The sequence below is a fragment of the Hevea brasiliensis genome, chromosome 4, assembly GCF_030052815.1.
Source record: "Hevea brasiliensis isolate MT/VB/25A 57/8 chromosome 4, ASM3005281v1, whole genome shotgun sequence".
Taxonomy (NCBI): domain Eukaryota; kingdom Viridiplantae; phylum Streptophyta; class Magnoliopsida; order Malpighiales; family Euphorbiaceae; genus Hevea; species Hevea brasiliensis.
The window spans coordinates 22,424,896-22,447,720 of NC_079496.1; the positions used below are offsets into that span (position 1 = coordinate 22,424,896).

The 22,825-nt window shown below is 34.3% G+C and overlaps 1 protein-coding gene and 1 pseudogene across 1 annotated transcript; one reads left to right on the forward strand and one right to left on the reverse strand.

Moving 5' to 3' along the window:
* LOC131179430 (protein FAR-RED IMPAIRED RESPONSE 1-like) overlaps nt 1-10,125 on the reverse strand; it is a 58,920-nt pseudogene extending 48,795 nt beyond the window's left edge.
* Nucleotides 10,068-17,546, forward strand: LOC110653464 (putative E3 ubiquitin-protein ligase LIN-1). Its single transcript, XM_058146275.1, has 9 exons — nt 10,068-10,410; nt 11,057-12,807; nt 13,244-13,504; nt 13,595-13,622; nt 13,712-14,360; nt 15,485-15,629; nt 15,768-16,019; nt 16,535-16,841; nt 16,987-17,546. The coding sequence occupies exons 2-9, from the start codon at nt 11,083-11,085 to the stop codon at nt 17,103-17,105; spliced, it is 3,486 nt and encodes a 1,161-aa protein (XP_058002258.1). The 5' UTR covers nt 10,068-10,410; nt 11,057-11,082; the 3' UTR covers nt 17,106-17,546.
* The last annotated feature ends 5,279 nt before the right edge of the window (nt 17,547-22,825 follow it).

The following is a 22,825-nucleotide window of genomic DNA, read 5'->3' on the forward strand; positions in this document are numbered from 1 at the left end:
TAGGATAAAACATATTAAATTTTAGAAACCGCATATGAAGTATAAATAAATCTTAATTAATTGAATTATGTTTTATTTCTATCTTTATTTGTATATTATTTCCTTGTTATATTATTGCACCACTAAGCAGCAATGCTTAGCGCGATGGAATTGTTTCCTCGCACAGGTACTGAAGGTAAAGCCCAGATAAAAATATTAAACAGAGATTTTAGAGTTCTGATCTGCAGAAGTGTAGGAAGTATTCAAGGTTGTCACCTCCTCAGCAATGCATGTAGATAGGGCCCATATAGATTATATTTTATATTTTGTATAAAATGCTTAGATATTGTATTGTAATGTATATTATGAACAGGTAATTAATAGGAATGCGATGTAAATTAATTAATTAGCTTTTTCATATGTAATTAATTTATATATCATGCAAATTATGAAATTTTGTAATTATTTTATAAATTATGTAAATTAATGAAATTTGAGAATGTTTACATATGAATTGAGTATGAATAGAAATGTATGGAAATGATTATGAAATTGAAATGAATGGATGAGATTTGAAAAATGAGAAAATTATAAGAATAATTGATGAGATAATTATGATTAGCATGTATAAGATTTTATTTTTAAAATATTATTGAATTTCAAACAGGTGAATATTGAAATACGCCAAACGATAATAAAATAGGGGAAACTCAACTGGTTTCTCCATCAAAAAAATAATTGATATTAAATTAAATGAATTCAAAATTATTAAAAAAATAAAGTAAGATATGTTAGGGTGCTCCGGCACTGATTGTAGCACACCTTACTCGGCTACACTGTAGTCCGGTGAGGGATGTTACAAAAATTATATGTTTTGCTACTATTCCTTTATATGGGAATAAATTTTGATATAGTAGTGACTAGTCCTTTAGGATAAGATATAGGGAAGTTAATCTATTGGGATGTATCGTAGTAACTATGCAATGTTCTTGATGTTTGTACTGTAAGCTGCAGATTATAGTACCGACTTAGGATTATTGTGTAGAGCTACGTACTACCCGATAGTGCACTAAGATAAGGATATTTGCAAACGACATCTGTTTTGGTATAGTTATGTCAGGATAGAATTTTATTATTGGAAATGAGTTTGAAAATCCTATTTAGGGATTTAAAACTCTAAAGTTAGAATATCGAAAAGTTATGGTTACAAGATAGCTAGAGTCATCGACTTAGTTATCTAATACGAGCTACGGTATGTCAAGAATTACTATAAAACTATAGATTTTAGTATAGTATAAATTAAAGAGAACACCTATATGGTGAGGTTATCCGATCTTTGATATGGAGTCTTTGCAGTTATTTTGGTATTATAATGAATCTTTTGCCAAAAGTCTGCTACTTGTGTAGCAGTGAGACACGAAATATGATTTTGTTCCCCTAAATGAGACAGGATGCTATGGATGATAATTATAACTTATAAAATGATTGTGAAACAATGTTTTCATAGGGACAGTGATGTGCTAGTAAATAGTTGGACAGGTATTCTTTAGAAAGAGCTCAATTTTATTGTGTAGATCATAAGGATTTAGATTTTGATTGGTGTAAAACTTTTGAATAACATGGGAAAAAGGAGAGTTCATTAGACTCCCTTCTTAAGGTATTAGGGAATAGTGTATGGTTCAGTAAAAGATAAGGCAATGATTGTAAATCAGTGAAAAAAAAAAGCTATAGAATATCGATAGATAAAAGAGATGTGGAAGTGAAAATTTGAATAGTTGGCTCAAATGTAACAAAGAAATATTACAAATATCAGTGAGAGTGCTCACTAGAATGGTTAGAGGACCAAATCAGAGTAATATCAAAGTATAGTGGATTTATTAGGAATGATGTTAAGGAAAAATATTTATTGTAGTATAAAAACATAGAAGCACGAAATTTGGAGTAAGTTAATTTTGGACAGTTTTAAGAGCCCAGACATGGAGCTCATGATTGTAGGAAAAGGGCCAATAATTAGATAAGTAATTCTAATACGACCACAATGGTCATTTAATAAGGAAATTTGAATTGAAATATTAAATAGAACAACAATAAGAGAAGATTATAATTATATAAACAAATTAAACGTTGCATTAGATTGTTAGAAGTCTTACATAGACTTAAAGGAAAGAAGATTATAAGATTATATAAAAAGGAGAAAGACTAAATTCTCACTTCATAGGATCACACGGGATCTTAGAAAGAGTAGATCCGTTAGCATACAGATTTGGTTATCTCTAGAATTGAAATGAATTCAAATTTAACTTATGATGAGGAACTCATAAGGATCTTAGCATATGAGACGAAATCATTCAGAAATAAATGAATACTATTAGGTAAAGTGTTATGGCCCATCATTTAGACTATGAAGCTACACGGAATTGTGAGAAAGACATGAGAAAACAACACATACGACTGTTTAAGGACTGACAGTAGGCAAAATTTTGAGGATAAAATTTCTTTTAAGGAGGGGAGAATTGTAACACCCTCACTTTGGATAGCCCTGTACAGTTTACTGTTTCGGCAACAGATATTTGTTCGGACAGTCAAGATATCTAGAACTATATCTTTGACATCCAGAAAAGCCATCAAAAAAATTAATAGCAATTACATGAAGGTAAAATGAAAATGAAGAAAACAAAGCATAATGGGTTAAATGAGCCGAGGCCACAGCGATGGGTGACCGTACCGGGAGTGGCTTCGAGCTTAGTCATTGCCCTAATTTCGTGTGGGACCCTGTGACACTACAGGCCTAGGAAAAATTGCGAAGTTAGGAGAAATATGAAAATCACAGAAAAAGATAGAGAACCAGATCAAATAATTAGATCAGAATTCCGGAAGCAATACAGTACTATTGGAAAATCGGATCAGACCGATAAAGGGCAAATTGGTCAATTCACCCTTAGAGGTGACTTTTGGCCTCAATGTCCAATAAAATGTAAGAAATTAAAAATTTGAAATATAGATTTAAAGTGGAGAGGTTGGTAGAAAATGAAAGGAAAAGAAAATTAAATTAAAAAAACTTATGACATCATAAGGCCCATGTAAGCATGACATCATTAACAAATTTAAATTTTAATTATTTAACTATGGATAATTATAAAGAGACAAATAAAGAAAATTAAAAGGAAATTATTTTTTTATTTTCTTCTTTTTCTTGCCGTGAACCCTTTCTCTCTCTTCTCTCTCATTTTTTCTTTTCTTTCTCTCCATTAAAGCTCACTTTGAGCTTTTGTAACCCTAAATTACCCCATAAATCCCTTAGAAAACTTATAGAAATCCTCAAATTGAACTTCAAGAAAAAGATTTGAAAGAGAAAATTTGAAGAAATAAGAAGTTAGTGAAGCTTCATATAAGGTTAGTGAAGTTATTTCCAAATTTCTCTTTATATTCATGTTTAAGCATAAGAATTAAGTTAGAAATTGCTAAAAATGAAAAAAAAAATATCTATAGAATTCCATGGAATTTCAGCCAACTTGAGATGTGGTAGGAATTGATTGAGTTTGATTGAATTAAAGGTGTACATGAACTTGAATAAGTTGATTGGCAATGTTTATATACTTTGATTTGGTGAAATGTAGCAAATTATAGGAATTAGGGTTTATGGCCATTGGAAATTGGGGAAAAATTTAGGGATTTTGAGAATTATTGTCAATTGACCTAATTGAGGTTTAAAATGATCAATTGGTGTCATTTGGAGTGTGTTTGAAATGGCAGAATTGAGTAGAAATGTGAATATGGTGCTGCCCAATCTGGACAGCTTGACCATGGTCCACTTAAAGGACCAAAATTGAAATTCTGCTACTCCAATTGGTGTAAAGCCAACTAGAGATAAAATTAGACACATAATGCCACAACTTTGATGAAGAAACCCTGTGACACCCCTTTCCCGTGTACAGTATACCCGAGTAAGCAATGTCACATGGTGTACCGGCACACTCTAATATACCTTAATTAATTTTTATCATGCTTTTGAATATAACTTGTGAACTATAATGTATTTGAGCCATTTATTGAAATTATAATTTATTTGAGGTTCCGAAAATTCTAAAGAAAATCCGGCAGAGTACCGGCTAAAAATGGAGAAAACAGTTCTTCGGAACCTGTGAAAAACACTTCCAATAACCATATTCAATCATCTCAAACTCCAATATCATCACAAATTCAATATTTTTCAATTTCAGTTCTCAATCATCATTTCTCAGGGTACTCATATATAAACAATAAATAAATACTCAAATTACTTCCATACATAACCATAAATCTTCATTATTTACATGAACCTCAAAATACATTACATAAGTTCATTTACATATGAGAAAATAGAAATTTAGTTACAAAATACCAAAATGACACCTAGTGTCCTACCAATGCACTGCAGAAGTTGAGGTGACACGGACACTGTGCAGAACTGCAGGATGGACTCACCCAGTCTGCGGTCTATTGGGCTCACGATCTGTATCTCCAGAACCTACACGTGGCAAAAGCAACGCGCTAAGCAATAATGCTTAGTGGTGCAATAATAAAATAAAAGAAAATAGCAGAAAATAAATATGTATTGAATGTATATGTCTTATTTGTTTTGTATTTGTTATATTCATTTATTTCTTTAACTTTATCCATTTTCATTCATTTGGTTGCCCAAGTAACCTATCTTGGACGATCGGATCGGATAAGCGGGTAAACCGCTTTGGGTATCAAGTACCTCGGGCCGTCACACCATCGGTCACATATGTATCTCTCGTGCAATGTAAGGCTAACAAATCAGAATAATATTAGGCACGAGGCCAAGTCTCAACACAATATCAAAATGGCTAAAAGCCATAAAATCACAGAATGGCATAATGCCATGTGCAGTACTGCTAACTGAACCCTATTGGCATGCCAAACTATCCAAACCAATCTTGTTAGGTATACTAGGGCATTTGATACTTTTGAGTTCTTCAAATTTTGAATTTCAAGTTTTGGTGTCACTATTCACCTCATTGGTCAACAAAAATGTTGACTTTTTGATAGAAATAGGTACATTGGTTTTGGCACTCCCAACATACCACATTTTGCATTCAAAACTTGTTGGCATTAATCCCCATTACCATTTCTAAGCTTAAACCAAGGGAAGCAGAATTTTCAGTTTTTGTAGCCCAACTTTACTGTTCTATTGGGCACTGTTACAGTGGGAATTTGAGGAAATGGTAAACATAAAAGTTGTTCCTTATTTTGTCTAGTTGAATTTCTTTTTTTGAATCACTCCATTTGGAGTTTTGTAGCTCTAGATATGGTTCAAAAACCACAGCTGGCCGGATTGGAAAAACTGCAGAATTACCAAATCTACAGTACCATGAACAGTGACTGTGACTGCCATTTGGGTTAGGTTCTGGTCATAATTTGTGGTAGTTTTCTTCATGAAAGTTGTTTTTCTATGTCTTAACTTGTTTCTGTAAAAATTTCAGGTCAATTGACCATTTCTACAGTGAGTTATGGCCAAATGAACAGTTACTGTTCATTTGGTCATTCTGCAGAATTGGCTTGCAGGGTACCCGGATTGGGGCCAACTTTTGGTCCTCTTGCTTTGGTCCTTTGGGCATGGTTTCTTCAGAAAAAATGTGCCATTATAAGTCTAGTTTCATTTCCAATTGGCCAAACACCAATTGGACCAACACAGCCAAAGTTATGGCTGTCTAAGTGGGCTGGAATCACAGCCTCATTACTGCTGTCTCTAGGCAGCCTGCACATTTCACTTTGCCATGCATTAGCTCACTTCAAATTATGATTAACTTGCCTCAAATGGTCACTAATTGACCATTAGAATGTCCTTTAATAATTTCATAAGCCAAGTCAAATTTTCACTCTCAAAACCCTAGTTTCCATTATAAATTTTCACAACATACCTTAATTACTAACTCATTCACTAACCACATGCAAACATGCTTTAAACATGATCTCTAATCCACTTTAAGTCCATCAAAACACTCCATCATTGTTCCTTCCTTAGCGCTGCCGAAATTCATGGTAGGCATACACACAAATTTGGTTCATTTAATTCACAAATTCATGTTGATTTCAAGTCCCTAACATGGAAAATAAGAGTTTTAAGTAGATAGGTGCACTAACCTCTTGTAGGGCAGATTTTTCCAAGCTCAAACTTCACTTTCTTTCCTTTTCTAGGCTGCCAAACACTTTCCCAAGATGAGTGGACAAGTTTTAATGAAAGGGGTTTAGGGTTTAGTAGTGGAAACAAGAGAGAAATGAAGCTTTTTTTTGTGGTGTTAATGGAGGTTTTGGGCATGGCTTGGTTTCGGCTGGTTGGGAGAATGAAGAGGGCTGCTGTGTTTTCTTTAATTTTTAGTCATATTTATCTCTTTTTATTAGTTAGTTAAATGGTTTTTTGAATGCAATTGGTGGTAGCTTTTAATGACATCACATTATGTCATAAATAAGCCTTTTTTTCTCATTTTCTTTTCTTTTATTCACTACTCAATTTCAATTTAATTTTTAGTAATGTTTATTCATATTTTATGTCATATTAATTATTTACTTAACTGGACAAGTTGGCCAAAAATCACCTCTGAAGGCGAAATGACCAAAATGCCCTCCGTTTGGCTTAACGGGTCAAAATTGTCTATACCGATTGAAAAATTTTTCTAAATATTTTCTTGGCATTCTAATGCCATAGGAACCTCAATAACCCTTCTCTGGAGTCCCAAAAATTATTTTATAATTTTTCCCCCGGGTCTAGGGCTCCTAGTTGCGAGAACCGCAACTTCCCTCTGGGTTACCCATCGCTAGGGCACCGGCTCGTTTAACTTGGTTGTATTTTATTTCGAAAATTTTTACTAAATTTTTTTTCTTATCAATATTTGAGTTAGTTATGGTCCATCACTTTAGTTTAAATATTTTTCTGGACGTTCTAGCTGTCCGGACCGACACCGGTTACTAGAACAGTAGAATGTACGGAGTTGCTACAGGGAGGGTGTTACAAACCCTGCCTAGAAAACCAATCTAAGATGACCTAAAAATTGATCAAATCCAGACAACTTATTCTGGACCTCGAAAAATTGACCAAATGAATATTGTTCATTTGGCCATAACTTGGTGTAGGAAGGTTCAAATGACCTAATTTTTATACCATTGGAAAGCTATGACATAGTACCACAACTTTCAGGATTGGAAAGCTATGACATAGTACCACAACTTTCATGAAGAAAACAAACCCAAATTCTGCCCATAACTAAGTCGAATTATCAACCAAAGTTAGTTGGTTAAAACTGCCAGAACCCTAGTTGCCCAAAATTTCTGTGTTTTGCACCAATCCGATCAGCCATCTTAAAAATAGCATAACTTGAGTTACAAAACTCCAAATGGAGTGATTCAAAAAGGGAAATAAATTAGACACAAAAAGTAACAATTTTGATGATGAATATTTAGCCAAATTTCCACTGTAGAAAGGTCAATGGGACAGTAAAATTTGGAAGACCAAATCTGAATTTTTGAATTATTTCCCAATAAGCTTTGAATTTAGAATGGTAATCAATGCCAACAAATTTGACACTCAAAATGTGGTATATGAGTGCATTTAGGACTAAAATATCTGTTAAAAATGAAAAAGTCAATACTTTGACTTGAATAGTATAATGAATAGTAATCCCATAACCATAAATACAAGAATTCATCTTATGAAACCTAATAGGTAAATTTAGTAGGCAAAAATAAAATTATTGTTGGATTAATTCCTAGAAATAATTGAAGGAGTATTAAAACACTTTAAAATTTTGTGTTTCAGTTGGAAAGGAGCCACTCAAGGAAAGAGGAACAATTAGATTAGATCAAGACAACCAAAGAGATTTGTGCACAACTAGTTTTCAATTGATAATGTTTTGCATATTTATGTGATTAAATGATTTTATTTTCTTTATGTATTATGTTTACCAAGTACTGAATTTATTTCAACAATTATTGAATTTTCTTATGGTATGAATGAGTTTAGATTTCAACAATTATTGAGTATTGTTGTGGATTGAATAAAATTGGCTTTGGAAAATTGTGATTGAAATAAGATTTACATAGGAAATGGACAAATTATGTTTTGAATTGTGATGAGCATGGAAATTATTGGTTATTGAAATTGACAATGAAATTGATTTGTATTGTGATTTTATGCTCCCAAAAATGGGGCAATGAATTTTCGGATGTTATGTTGTATCTCACTACTAATGCTCGACATGATTATTACCCATCCCTCATTTGTTAAGGAGATACTGGTGTTAGCTTTGTTTTGAGTACCATGGTATGTGCACATTGATGATTAGATCTTCTTCTTATCAGAGGTTAGATCTAAGTTGAAGATGGCCCTTTTTGAAATTTAATTTGTTATGGTGTTATGGATGGAATGTGCACAATTCGATCTCCCCTACCATAGGTTGTAAGAATCACTTCGAAGATGACCCTTACGGATTAATCTTGCATTAAGATAGTGAGAATAAAAATGAATTTGAAAGTGAGCCGTTGTATTACCTAAATGATATTTTTGCACAAATGATTTAAAAGAGACTATATATTGCAATTGATTTATGTTTTCATGCTTTTCCCTGTTTAGTGAAATTCAATATTTATTTCCATAATTGATGGGAATGTTCAATTTCCATTTATGATTTGGAGAATTATAATTATTGATCAATGTCATTTAAATAAATGATTTACATTAAATGGAAGTATTGATTTTGATTTTATGAATTGTGATGAAATTAAATATTTCTAAATTCTTTGTTATGATTTTGTCAATGTATTATGTATTACATTTTAAATTATAGTTATGTACAACTGAATTCATCGCTCAGCGATAGCTTTGTATGCTGTCGCAGGTGAAAGACAGAATAGAGCAGCTGAGTGAGATTACTTGAAACTGCGATTTGAAAACAGATTGGATTTATTTTGGGTATAGAGTAGGTATATATCTAGATACTAAATTTTGATATAAGTATGTAATTATGTGTATATAAGTACGTTCGAGCAGTTGTATGAAAACTTTTGTAATATTATTTTTGTATATAATCAAATACAGAATATTGTAATATTATTGAGAAATTTTATTTACTTGTATACGTTGAAAAATTAATTTTATTATCCCAATGTGTGTACCTTTTAAATTTCTTTATGAATTTGAAACTAATGAATCAATTCCGTATGATGAGTTTTGTTGCAAATATACTGAGTTGAGATGAATTGAATTTGATTGCTGGATTGGTTTGTGAGTTGGTTGAAATTTGGATTGGGATATATCTTGAAAATTTCTTTGCAGGTAAATTGAAAAACTATTTTCGCTCAGTTTTATTCGTAACCACGCAAATTTTTTACAAAATTTTAAAAATACCCAATTAGTCCTAATAAGTTTCATGACTCATACATGGGTTAAAAGCACTTAAAATAAAATTTTATCACCACGCTAAATTTAAAAATGCATTTGTTTCGTTAAAATTTCTTGTAGTATATTTAATATATTATTGGTAGATGAAATTCGATAATTTATTAGGGATACTACGGAATCATGTCATGCCTTACATAGGGGTAGGGTGTGACAGCTATATTTGACAATCCTACTAAGATTACTTATCTTTAATAAAGAATTTTTCTTTTTATTGAGTGAGTCTTACAATTGTTGGATCAATTGGATAAATCTCGTATTGAACTATTAAATATCATTAGGCTCATAAGCTATCCAAAAACTCAAGTTAAATATATATATTTTAAAGATATATATATATATATATATATATATATATATATATATATATATATATATATATATTTACATGAATTTTTTTTAAATTAATAAAATTTTCATAATTAATTAATTAATTTATAATAAATTATTTTACAAAATAAAATAAATTATAATTTTATGTTAAGTTAAGTTATTTTTTTTGGTAATAAAATAATTATACAACCAAGTAAACGGACAGGGCAGGGGGCGGCAGTTGAGACCGTTGAATAGACAACATTATCATTGTTATATGGAAGAAAGCATCTTGAAACAGTCAATGTTTCATTTAACTTATCAAAGTCTCCATTCCATAAACACTCCCCCTCTTTTGTCATCTTTCTTTTGTCATTCATCGCTCCTGCTGTTTCCCTTGCTGCCTATTGTAATGTCCCTCTACATTTACCCTTCTCTTTCTTTCTCTTTGTTTTTTCCTCTGTTTTGCAGTCCTTTATAGACAACGCACACCACCTTTTTTTGAATGGGTTTTGCTCATCAAGCATCTTCTTTATTCCGTTCTCCTCCCCTCCTAATATTCTCCTACATTCCCTCTAATCATCGCAAAAGAAGTCGAACCCACAAGTTGTTTCGCAAAAATAATGCGATTTGTTTGATATTCGCTCGTGAAAAGTAGCTTCATGGTAGGGGAATTCTTGATTTTGCTATTGAATTTTATAAAGAATGATATGTATTTCTGTTTTGTATGCTATTAAAGATTATGTCTTTCTTCTCTTGTTTCTGTTTTGTGTCGAAAATGATTGACTATAATTGAGAATTAGGTTGTAATATGCATTTATAATATGATTACTGTAGTGAAGTTGTAGATTTCTGACAGAAATTCTTTCTAACCATGTGTTTGATCAAAAGATGGAACTCAAAATTGTTAAAGAGATGCGTGCTTCAATTCATATTTTTAGGTGGTTGATTAAGTTGCTAGTTATAGTTTGAAACTTCACACATTCTAGTTCTGTCTCTTTTTATGAAGTGAATGTGTAGTTGTTAATAATAATGCTAACAAGCAAATGTTTTTCAGCTTGTCAGTGTAGGAAAACTTGTCAAATTAATTATGTATTCTGTCGACTGAAAAAATGAATTTGTAAGTTAGAGAAGAAAAAGAAATGTCCTATCTGAAGTAACTGACAGATTTTTCTGATAGAGAATAAGAACATGTTTTATTCTGGTTTCATGTTTATCCATAATTCTTGATTTTTTATTCATGCCTGTTCTTGGTTCATAAGAAGATGTTGGATTTAGCTTCTTTCTATTTTCTTTGGTACAAATTTACAGTGAGGTAGATTCTGTTATCAGCAGAAATGGCATCATCTTTGGAGGACCTTCTTGTAGAGGAAGGGTTTAGAGGAAGAAGATCAGGGATGACATCAAGAGCTTCATTCCGAGCAGAAGCTGTGATTAAGTCTCTTCACCCTTCTCGAGACAAATCAAAGACCTACTCTCCATCAGGTCTATCAGGCCGCAGAATTAAGACTGAAAGGACCAGATCTGATGTTTCTCGATACGTTTTGAGAGGTGAATTGCCAAGAAGTGATAGTAGCTTAAGCAGGAGACCTAGGGATAATCTGGTTTCAAGGGAAAAAATAGATGGAAAATCAAAGATAGAAACCTGGGAAAGACCTGTCCACCGAGTTTCAAATGATGTCCAGAATAATAAGACACTTAATTCAGAAGATAGTGATGGCTGTGAAATAACTGAGATTGGTGTGGAAGAAGATGAGAGAGTTAAGGATATATATTCTGATAGAGCATATAATTCAGAGACGAGTGAGAAATCCGCTGAAGGAAATAGGTGGAAGCAGATGTACATAGAAAAGAAAGGAAACAATATAAAAGTAGATCAGACAGGAAGTAGCAATTCTAACAAAAATTTGCTAAAATATACAGCATTTACTGATAGCAATAAGAAAAGCATGAGACAGCCTGATCCATCTTACGACAGTTCCATTAGAAGTTCCAAGAATGCCAAGAACTTTGAAGATGATCAGGGAATGAAGCATGAGAATCTTTCACTTCCATTTTCTAAACTTGCTCTTGATGAAGTTGCTGTCAGAGCCATGGTCTCCATCTTAAATGGTTACATTAAGCGTTTCCTGAAAGATGAGGAATTCCGTAGCACGCTTTGTCACAATTGTTTCTCTTCCCTTAATTTTATGGAAAATGGACAAGACCACAACATTAAGAGCAAAGTCATTACCAATCTTGAACAAGCAATTGACATAGTGGAAAAGGCTACTGAGGAGGCTGCAAGCACAAAGGATTTGAAAAAAGCTTCACTGCAGCTACGCATGATCACAAGTTTGAACTCGAATGGTTTGAAAGATGGATATACATCAGGAATTCCGAATTCCAGGCTGTCAGCTTGTGCTCATCTTTACCTCAGTGTGATATATAAGCTACAGAAGAAGGATAGGGTTTCAGCTAGATATCTTTTGCAAGTATTTTGTGATTCTCCATTTCCAGCTCGAACACTTTTGTTGACTGAACTGTGGGACTATCTTTTTTTTCCACATCTTTCACATTTGAAGGGATGGTACAATCAGGAAGCTGATTCTCTTCTGAACACACCAAGCAAGATGAGGAAACTTAAACTTCTTGACAAAGTTTATAATGAAATTCTGGATTCCAGTACTTACCAGCTGGCAGTTTACTACAAGGACTGGCTTACTGAGGGGGTTGAAGCCCCTTCACTTCCTTCTATACATATCCCTACCTTGTCTGTTCAGGAAGTTCAGCAGGCAGATTCACAGGATCATTCTTCAGGTCTCAGTAGATCTTCTGATAATTTCTCACCTCAGCCAATGGTTAGTAAGAAGCTGTATGAATCTGTATTTGGCCATTCAAGTAAACCTGAAGCTGAATATGATGGGGAGGCACATAACTTCAATAATGTTGCAACATCCTCTGATGGTTCTGCTGCTGAAGTCAAACAAACATTGACATATCCTTCAGAAATTGTTAAATATCTGGATCAGGATATGGGCAATGATTACTGCAAGAATGAAGAAGATAACACAATCCTTTCTGTAAGGAAACGTCATGTTTTTCTATTATTATTATTATTATTATTATTATTATTATTATTTCTTTTGTATCATTTATAATGTTTGTTTCTTTTCCATATCATGTACATACATGAAATAACCTTAGGTGACACCCCGTTGTAATTCTAGGGATGTTACTAGATGGGAAAGAAGCTTGAAGTACAGGACTTCACATGTTGGGCATACGTCATTATTGATGCATACATAACCTATAAATTGATAGTATTGTTTATCTAATTATTGTACCACATTCACAAAGAACTTCAAGACTTCTCATGATTCATTGCATATTAAAAATAGCTCTTGGTGCCATGTAAGGTCTGCATGAGACGATGATAATGCTTAAATGCATTATTTTCGTTCTTTCTCTCTCTCAAATGAATTAATTCCTGCTCCTAATAATTTAATGCTTCTGCAGGATCATGGGCTCTTATCAGCATCTAAGGAAGAATGGAAGTTGATTAAAGTGAGTGCTTTTCTAGAAGCTGACATCAATGGTGAGAGGTGTAACTCTAATGGACAAGAAGAAACTGCAGGAGATGGTCATATGGTAAACACGTTTTCACATACAAAATCAAATGAGTTGATCCTCAAAAACCTAGCAAAATCGGTTTTTGAACTGCAACAAACTGAGGATTCTGGTGATCTAACTGTTTCTGCTCTTTCACACGCCAGTGAGGTACCAATTCTCTACTACGTATTTCGTTTAATGCTTTCTGTTAATTTGTCTCTGCTCATTCCTTCTGCGATTTATTCTTTCCAATTGCAGCCTGTCAATGCATTGGATTCTTATGAAGGTAAGTTAAAGGGAACATGTTATGAGTAGTAATTCTCCCATTATATTAATTTTTAGATTCGCTGTTAATACTGCATTCTCAAAACGCAGAGTTAGATGGAACCTATGAATATTTTGATAAAGGATCCTTTCTTGCAAGCATACCTGAGGACTTCATTTGTCCCCTCTCTGGAAAGTTATTTGAGGAACCAGTGACCCTGGAGACTGGACAAACCTTTGAGAAAGAAGTTATCAGGGAATGGTTTAATCTGCGAAACAGAACATGTCCTGTAACAGGGAAAACTTTGGAATGTCCAACTGTGCCATTTACCAATTTTATTTTGAAGCGTATTATTGATGGTTGGAAATTGGAGCATTGTAGTCATCTATTGGCTCTTGCCTCTCAAATATTTAGGAATTCAGGAAAGCATGACTCAAGGCAAAGGGATGAAACCGCAATGCTTATATTAGAGAGGCTTCTTACTACTTTCAGAAGGAAGGAAAGATTAGCAAATGCCAAACACCTTGTCTCTATAGGAGGCTTGGAATTTCTTATTAGGCGGATTAAATTGGGAAATGTGGAAGAGAAAACGCAAGTGGTAGCTTTCTTATCCTGTTGTATCGAAGCAGATGGAAGTTGCAGAAATCAGATAGCCCAAAAGATTGATAAACAGTGCCTCTTTGAGCTACTCCATAGCAAGCATCCTAATTCTAGAAGAAATGCAGTGTTTCTGATGACTGAATTACTTTGTCTTAGCAGGTATGTAATGTTTTTTCTTAGTAATTGTTGAGAACTACAGGCCTAGGAGTATGGGTCAATAAACAGACAGTCATCCATGCTGAACCGGGCTTGAAATTGGCTCTCCATCACCTAAATTGCCTAGGCCATCACCTAATTTGCCTAAGCCATTTTGGTTTGGTGTGTACCTGCACTTATATGCCCTTTATAATTCTCATGCCCTGGGGATGTAGGATTTTGTTCCCACCTTCAATATTTCAGTACTTCCCCTTTATAATTCTCATGCCCTTCTGATGTGGGTAGTTGTTACTTGCTATTGAATAGGGTGATCCATCTAACTTGGATCTGACTCCTATTGCATCTGCCCTTGAAGTTTAACTCTTCTTGACTAGCTTGTGTGGATCCACCTGAGTTTGGCTCCTCTTGACTTAGCTCACAAGTCTAAACCGTTGGGCCTCACTGCACAAATACCATGTTGAAAATCACGGGCCTAAAATTATGGATCAACAAATAGGAAAGCTTCGATGCTAAACTGGGCTTGAAATTGGGCTGTCACCAAAATTGTCTGAGCCATTTTAATTTGGTTTATCAATTCTTTGTGCCTTTTATAATATAATTCTCATGCACCACCAATGTGAGACTTTGTTCGCACTTCAATATTCCAACGCTATCCCTTTAAGTGTACTGTAGATGTGTGGGATTTTGTTCCCTTTGGTCTGTTTATGATGTGATTGCTGGAAAAGACATTCTTCAATTCTCTTTCTTCAAAGCTTTCTTTTAATAATTTTTAGATTAGTAGAAAATTAGAAGAGAATGACGGGTTGTGTTTCTTCGGCTTTGTGTCTTCTTTGCAGTTATTTGTCTCTCTAAACTTGTCACTACTGGTAATTCGAGCCAGAATTGTTACATTTTCTAATCCGCAATATCTTTCACTTCCTCCTTTTTAGAGTCATACACGCTCATAAACAAGAAGCATAAACTAAAACAACACACCACACCCACCCCCCCACCCCCCATATTCTCTTTTAATTAGTTTATCCCTATATAATTTTTTCTTCTACCAGAAGTCAAAAAGCAATCAATCACATTTTCATGGACACTGTTCTGATGAGCCATAGCAACAATATCTTGTTTTCATGTTACAGGAGGAAGGATGTTAAATTATTTTTAAGTGGGTTGCGGAATGAGGAGATAATGAATACAATGCACATGTTGCTCATGTATCTTCAAAATTCTCCACCTGAGCAAAGGCCCTGGGTTGCTCTACTTCTTTTGCATCTTGATCTTTCGGTATGCTGCTTGAGCAGAAATTTGATGATATAAATTCATTCATTTTATCCATTTTTGCGGACCTTTTGTTCCATCCATCCAAACTGCTACTTCAGAAACTTTGACCGTGATCTTGCTGATATGTGTCATCTGTTGTAGGTTGAACCTCAGAAGTATAGCATATACAGAGAGGAAGCTGTTGATGCCATTGCAGCAGCGCTAGAAGATAGTTTAACTGATGAGAAGATCCGAGAAAAGTCTTGCAGAGCTCTTCTTGCCTTGGGAGGACGTTTTTCTGCTTCTGGGAAGTCATTGACAGAAAGTTGGATACTAAAGCAATCAGGGTTTAACAATAATTATGAAATGAATTCTCAAGAATACAATTTATCACTTGATGACTCTTTTTTATTGGTATGTTGATGCCTATGTTCCTTTCTCTACAAATCTCTCTCTATATCTCCTTCTAACGGTAATTGATTATTCAGAAAATCTGTACATATCTATTTAATGATCAGAATTGCTTTCAAAAATGTTTATCCTGGTTGTCATATTTTCTACAAACTTTGCATATATTTACAGCATAATGATTTGTTAGTGTAAGCGAAGAGTGAAAAGGTGTCATGATTGAATAAATTGAAGGCAAAAGTGTGGTGTTTTCCTGTTTGGTGTGTAAACTCAGCACCCAAGTTCTCATGGTACCTTGCTACTGATCTGATGCGTGGTGGCCTCTGATTTGGTTTGAAAAGTGCTTCATGAGTGAAGTTGCCTGATGTTATTATACATAAAATATTAGAAATATATTTTGCATTTTTATATTAAGCATAAACATTTAAATATTATGAAACACAAAAATTGAAGTTTTGATTCATTTGTTTTAGAAGAATCGCTGAATCATTTATCTGAAGTTCTTATTGTAAAAATTATAGGAAGATGAAGAAACTATCGATGAGTGGCTCAGGAACTTGTCAACATCTTTACTTGGTAATGGAAGGAAATCATTCTTAGAGGTCATTTCAAAGTGCTTAGCTTCTGGAAACTTAGATTTAGTGAAGGCATGCCTAACCACTATTGCATGGTTGAGCTGTGCACTTTCTGCACTATCTGATGCCGAGTTCCACCTCTCTGCCTTCTCCGCCCTCATATCTAATCTGAAAGAAAGCTTGGAAAATGGTCACCGGATCGAGCACAAGGTTCTTGCTTCAATGTCATTGCTTAATTTCAGTAAGATTCCAGGTTAGCAAATCTTCTTAATGGCATACAATATATGTAAATATACCGAGTATAATCAAACATGCAGATTATGCAACAAAATTTTCAGGCTTTAGCATTTCTTTTAAGAATGAGTTTTACAGTTATTACATGAACTTTTATGTTGCAGAATGCAGGGTTTTGTTAATGACAATTGCAGAAGAGATTGCAGTTCCACTGCAAAGCCTGGTCGAATCAACATGGACAGCCAAGCAATTATATGCCATCATTTCTGGAGAATATGTTTAGCTAGTTAGGCAAACATGCTCTGCATCAACAAAATGTAACAATTTTTTCTAGCTTTAGCTCTTCTTTTGAACTCTGAAGTTTTAGTTATATCAAGGGTCATTAGATTATTAATGATAGCATTGAAGCAGCAAATATTTTGGAAGGAAAGGGGAATACTGACATCCAACAATAAAAAGGAGATCACGATGTTGATACTATTACCAGCCTTAGAGAATGCTCAGGACAAAGAATGCTTTTCTAAATTGTAAAATAACTGAATTGCCTTGGAGTTACTGGTTCTGTTTAAGGTAAATTACAAAAGTCCATCAAATTTCGCTTTTTATAATAGTTTAGCCTACATAGATTTAATATTTGTAACAATTTAATTTCTCGAATTTATATTGATTGCTTCAATGTAACATAATGACTATTCTATTAACAAAAACATACTTTAGAGATTAACTTGTTTCTCATTAAAAATAGAGAAATTAAATTGTGATTTTTTTGTCATATCTCAAAAAATAAATTATAATACTAAAAAAAATTACAGAGCATTAAATTGAAAAGTTTTTAATTGAAGGGAATATATATATATATATATATATATATATATATATATATATATATATATATATATATATATAAGTTCTTTCTTGAGGTTCTTAACCACATTCAAGATCCCCAAGTCCAAAAGGATTATCTTCTGAAACTCTAAGAGTCTTTTGAGCCCTCGCCCTCTAACCCTTCTTCAAAAGCCAATAACACCTATGACCTCACGGCCATTCTTCAAAAAGCCAAAACAAATAAAGTCTAAACCCCTACTTCGATCATCCAAGAGCTCCAAACCGAGATTAAACCATCAAAACCGAACTTAAACAACTCCAAGCCAAGCAAACAGAAAACTCAGCTATCATACAACATCTTCTTAAGAGATTTTCTGAAGAAGAAGAAGACCCTGAGCCTGAAATTGAAATACCTCAACTTTCCAATCTTCAAAATATTTCAGAAAATTTTCTCTCTGTTTTAAAGCAAGACACTTTCCAAAAGTATTTGATCAAAATCACTTTGAAAATTTCTGATGATTAGTCTTGGCAAGGTTTGGTGTTTGAGGAAGAAGGCTTTTCATAAGAAATATCAAATTGTTGACAAAAAGAGCCAAGTTCTTTCTTTGTCTTGTGCATCTCCCATTTCAGCTACTTTTGAAGTTTAAGATCTTAATAGATCTTTAATCCTTCCTTTTGAGTGTAATTCATGAGTTCACCATAAGTTAACTGATGATAAAGAATTCGGTCATTGAAATGCTCCTTCATTTTATTTCTGACCTTTTCTCCAAAGAGCAGAGGGAGACCGGCTAGAAACTTTTCTTTCTAAAAGGGCTTATTGGAATCTTCACGAAGCATAACTCTTGTAAGAAAGGTATCTTTATACCATTTGAAGTCGCTAAACTTTTTGCATCTGAGGTTGGAGAGAGGCTCAGCATTTTTATCTTTGAGATGTGATGGATCTCCAACAAAGTGAAGGGTAAGTGCAAGGATAAGTGTGGCAACAACATTTTGAATGGGTCTTCCTTGCTTGTCAAGGATCGACTCTTGATCTTCATCAAGTTCAAGCTTCTGTTGTGGAGTGAGATAATAATCCCACCATCGTTTAAGCTGGACTGAGAATCATGCAATAAGAAGTTCAGCAATAGCCTGATCAGAGGTGCTTGTCTACGTTAGATAGGCATTGGCTGCCATATTCATTTGCTGGAAGATGTTAAGGACGTTGTACTTAGAAATTCCATCTATGTTCCATTCATAGACGGAGGAAGCATTGTAACGGTTTTATGAGAGAGCGCTGGGCTTGTCTTCAATGTTAATATCTGGAGCAGTAGCTCTTGGATAGTAGAGCTGTTGAGAATTCTGCCAATGAACTTTGTTAATTTCTGAAAAAGAATCGTCTTGGAAGGCATTTTCATCAGAAGATTGTTCCATGACATTGACAGAGGCTTCAGGAGTGTCCGGTATCACCATGTCAGATTTTGTCGACGTTGAGGGACCAAGCTTATTCAGACGTTCTTCGATAACTTCAAAGAACTCTTTTCTATTTTTCTGTTGGAATTGAGACAGAGAAAGAGTTGGTAGTCTTGGCAAGGTTTGGTGTTTGAGGTAGAAGGCTTTTCATAATAAATATCAAATTATTGACAAAAAGAGCCAAGTTTTTTCTTTGTCTTGTGCATCTGCCATTTCAGCTGCTTTTGAAGTTTAAGATTTTGACAGATCTTTAATCCTTCCTTTTGAGTGTAACTAATGAGTTCACCATAAGTTAACTGATGATAAGGAATTCGGTCATTAAAATGCTCATTGATTTTATTTCTGACCTTTTCTCCAAGGAGCGGAGGGAGGCCGGCCAGAAACTTTTCTCGCCAAAAGAGCTGTTTGGAATCTTCAAGAAGCGTAACTCTTGTAAGGAAGTTATCCTTATACCATTTAAAGTCGTTAAGCTTTTTGCATCTGAGGTTGGAGAGAAGCTCAGCATTTTTATCTTTGAGATGTGATGGATCTCCAACAAAGTGAAGGGTAAGTGCAAGGATAAGCATGGCAACAGCATTTTGAATGGGTCTTCCTTGTTCATCAAGGATCAGTTCTTGATCTTCATCAAGTTCAACTAACTTTAAGATTTCAAGCTTCTATTTAGGAGTGAGATAATAATCCCATCATCCTTTAAGCTAGCCTGATAATCCTGCAATAAGATGTTCAGTAATGGCTTGGTCAGAGGTGCCTATTTGTGTTCGATAGGCATTGGCTGCCATAGTCATTTGCTAGAAGATGTTGAGGATGTTGTACTCAGACATTCATCTATGTTCCATTCATAGACGGAGGAAGCATTGTAACGCCTTTGTGAGAGAGCGTTGGGCTTGTCTTCAATGTTAATATCTGGAGCAGTAACTTTTGGATAGTAGAGCTGTTAAGAATTCTACCAATGAACTTTGTTAATTTCTAGAGAAGAATCATCTTGGAAGGAATTTTCTTCATCAGAAGATTGTTCCATGACATTGACAGAAGCTTTAGGAGTGTTCCATACCAACACGTTAGATTTTGTTGAAGTTGAGGGACTAAGCTGATTCAAACGTTCTTCGATAGCTTGAAAAAACTCTTCTCTGTTTTTCTATTGGAATTGAGACATAGAAGGAGTTGGTAGTCTTGGTAAAGCTTGCTGTTTAAGGAAGAAGGCTTTTTATAAGAAATATCAAATTGTTGACAAAAAGAGCCAAGTTCTTTCTTTGTCTTGTGTATCTCCCATTTCAGCTGCTTTTGAAGTTTAAGATCTTGACAGATCTTTAATCCTTCCTTTTGAGTGTAACTAATGAGCTCACCATAAGTTAACTGATAATAAGAAATTTGGTCATTGAAATGCTCCTTGATTTTATTTCTGACCTTTTCTCCAAGGAGCGGAGGGAGGTCGGCCAGAAACTATTCTTTCTAAAAGAACTGATTAGAATCTTCACGAAACATAACTCTTGTAAGGAAGATATCCTTAAACCATTTGAAGTCGCTAAGCTTTTTCCATCTGAGGTTAGAGAGAAGCTCAACATTTTTATCTTTGAGATGTGATGGATCTCTAACAAAGTGAAGGGTAAGTGCAAGGATAAGCTTGGCAATAGCATTTTGAATGGGTCTTCCTTGCTCATCAAGGATCGGTTCTTGATCTTCATCAAGTTCAACTGACTTTAAGATTTCAAGCTCCTATTGAGAAGTGAGATAATAATCCCACCATCCTTTAAGCTGGTCTGAGAATCTTGTAATAAGAAGTTCAGCAATGGCCTGGTCAAAGGTGCCTGTCTGCGTTCGATAGGCATTGGCTGCCATAGTCATTTGTTGGAAGATGTTGAGGATGTTGTACTCAGACATTCCATCTATGTTCCATTCATAGACGGAGGAAGCATTGTAACGGCTTTGTGAGAGAGCACTGGACTTGTCTTCAATGTTAATATCCGGAGCAGTAGCTCTTGGATAGTAGTGCTGTTGAAAGTCCTGCCAATGAACTTTGTTAATTTCTAGAGAAAAATCATCTTGGAAGGCATTTTATTTATCAGAAGATTGTTCCATGACATTGACAAAGGCTTCAGGAGTGTCCGGTATCACCACGTTAGATTTTGTCAAAGTTGAGGGACCAAGCTGATTCAAACATTCTTCGATAGCTTGAAAGAACTCTTTTCTATTTTTCTGTTGGAATTGAGATAAAGAAGGCTTTGAAACTTCAAAGGGCTTAAAAGTTGGAGCTTTTAATTTTGAGTCTCCAGATTTAGTAATCATAGTGGGATACTGAATCTGCTTTTGGATTTCAATCAACTGGTTGCCAATGGTATGAAGATGATTGTTGGTCTAGTTGTTTTACTGAATGATATTCTCAAGATCTTTCTTAGTGCCCTTTTCGCTTTTAAGTTTGAAAAGTGAGACTATCGGGGTTTTCTTGAGGTGTTTGAGCTGGAGTTCACGAAGTGGATGATGAACAGATTGTATCCATTCATTCTTTGAAGTTTGCAATGAAGTGGTTTCAGAAAGTGGATTTAAGGTCTTTTGGGCAAAAGGATATTCCATTTTATTTTCAGAAGCATAGATTTCAAACCAGTCAAAAAAGAAAATATGTGCTTAATGCTCATAAATGAATGCATAAAACTTTTCTTGGATTTCATGCCTTTGATCTAAAAAGTGCTTAAAAAACCAAAGTTTTTTCTCATGATTATGCAGAGCATAGAAATCCTTTTGAAGGAATGCTTTATCAACTTGAAATTCTTTTTGAAGAACATTTAATCTACATTCTCAATCACAGAGTGAAAATTAGATATGTGGGTTGTGGTTGTTCTTCAGGAGTAGAATAGACAGGTCTAGGTATAGTGGTGGAAAAATCAGCAGTTTGCATGGTAGTTGGTCTCGGAATGTCAGAAGTTAAATGCCTAAGTAAATTAGGAATTTGGACAAAATGCTTTTGAGTAGCTAGAAAGTTAATAACAGACGAAGTCCTTGTAATAGGCAAGTTTATTAAAGAAGGTAAGGCTGAAATCCTTCCTAAATCTATGGTTTCAGATGAATAGGCAATATCATGAGATGGTCTTGAGCTGATAGATTTTCTTGTGAAAGATAATTTTACTTTTCCATCAGGGAATTGGGCAATTTCTCTAAGCTGTGTGTTTGGACTTGGAAGAGATAAAGGTTTAGGTTTTAAGGCTCCTTCTAAGATCCAATCATCTGGAAGGGAAACTTCACTCCATTTGATGGATCTAGGGACAACAGCATTGGCTTTGGTGAAGTCAGTTTATAGGAGGAGGGTTTCTCCTTTCTGACTGTGAATGAGAGCCTTAGAAGCAAAAGCAGTCATCATGGCTTTATAATGGACTTTAAAAATCAAAGCAACTAGAGCAGATCTAGGAAGCATTTTGTAGTTGTGAGTATTTATCTGTAAAATAAGACTATCAAGCAAGTTTTTATCATTTAAAGACAGTTAAATTTGGATAACACTCAAAAAAGATAGGGCCAGTACAAATACTAGACTCAATAGAGCTAAGCAAAGAATCTTGAAAGTCATAGAATCACGCATCTCGAAGGACAGCCAAGATAGAGGTGTTAAGACCTTCTTTGGTCAGGGGGTTTATTGCCACCTAGACTAATCCTATGTAGATGTAGTTGTATCCTTTGGCTTTGTGTTTGTTCAAGGAAGAAGAAGTTAAAAGCTTTATGATTTTAAAAGGCTTTGTGATATGG

What these genes read in the sequence shown, in the direction of transcription:
- LOC110653464 (XM_058146275.1), top strand. Translation starts at nt 11,083, where the DNA reads ATGGCATCATCTTTGGAGGACCTTCTTGTAGAGGAAGGGTTTAGAGGA. An exon ending in CTCTTTCACACGCCAGTGAG is followed by an intron (nt 13,505 to 13,594) that starts GTACCAATTCTC and finishes TTCCAATTGCAG; the next exon opens with CCTGTCAATGCATTGGATTC. An exon ending in GAATTACTTTGTCTTAGCAG is followed by an intron (nt 14,361 to 15,484) that starts GTATGTAATGTT and finishes TTCATGTTACAG; the next exon opens with GAGGAAGGATGTTAAATTAT.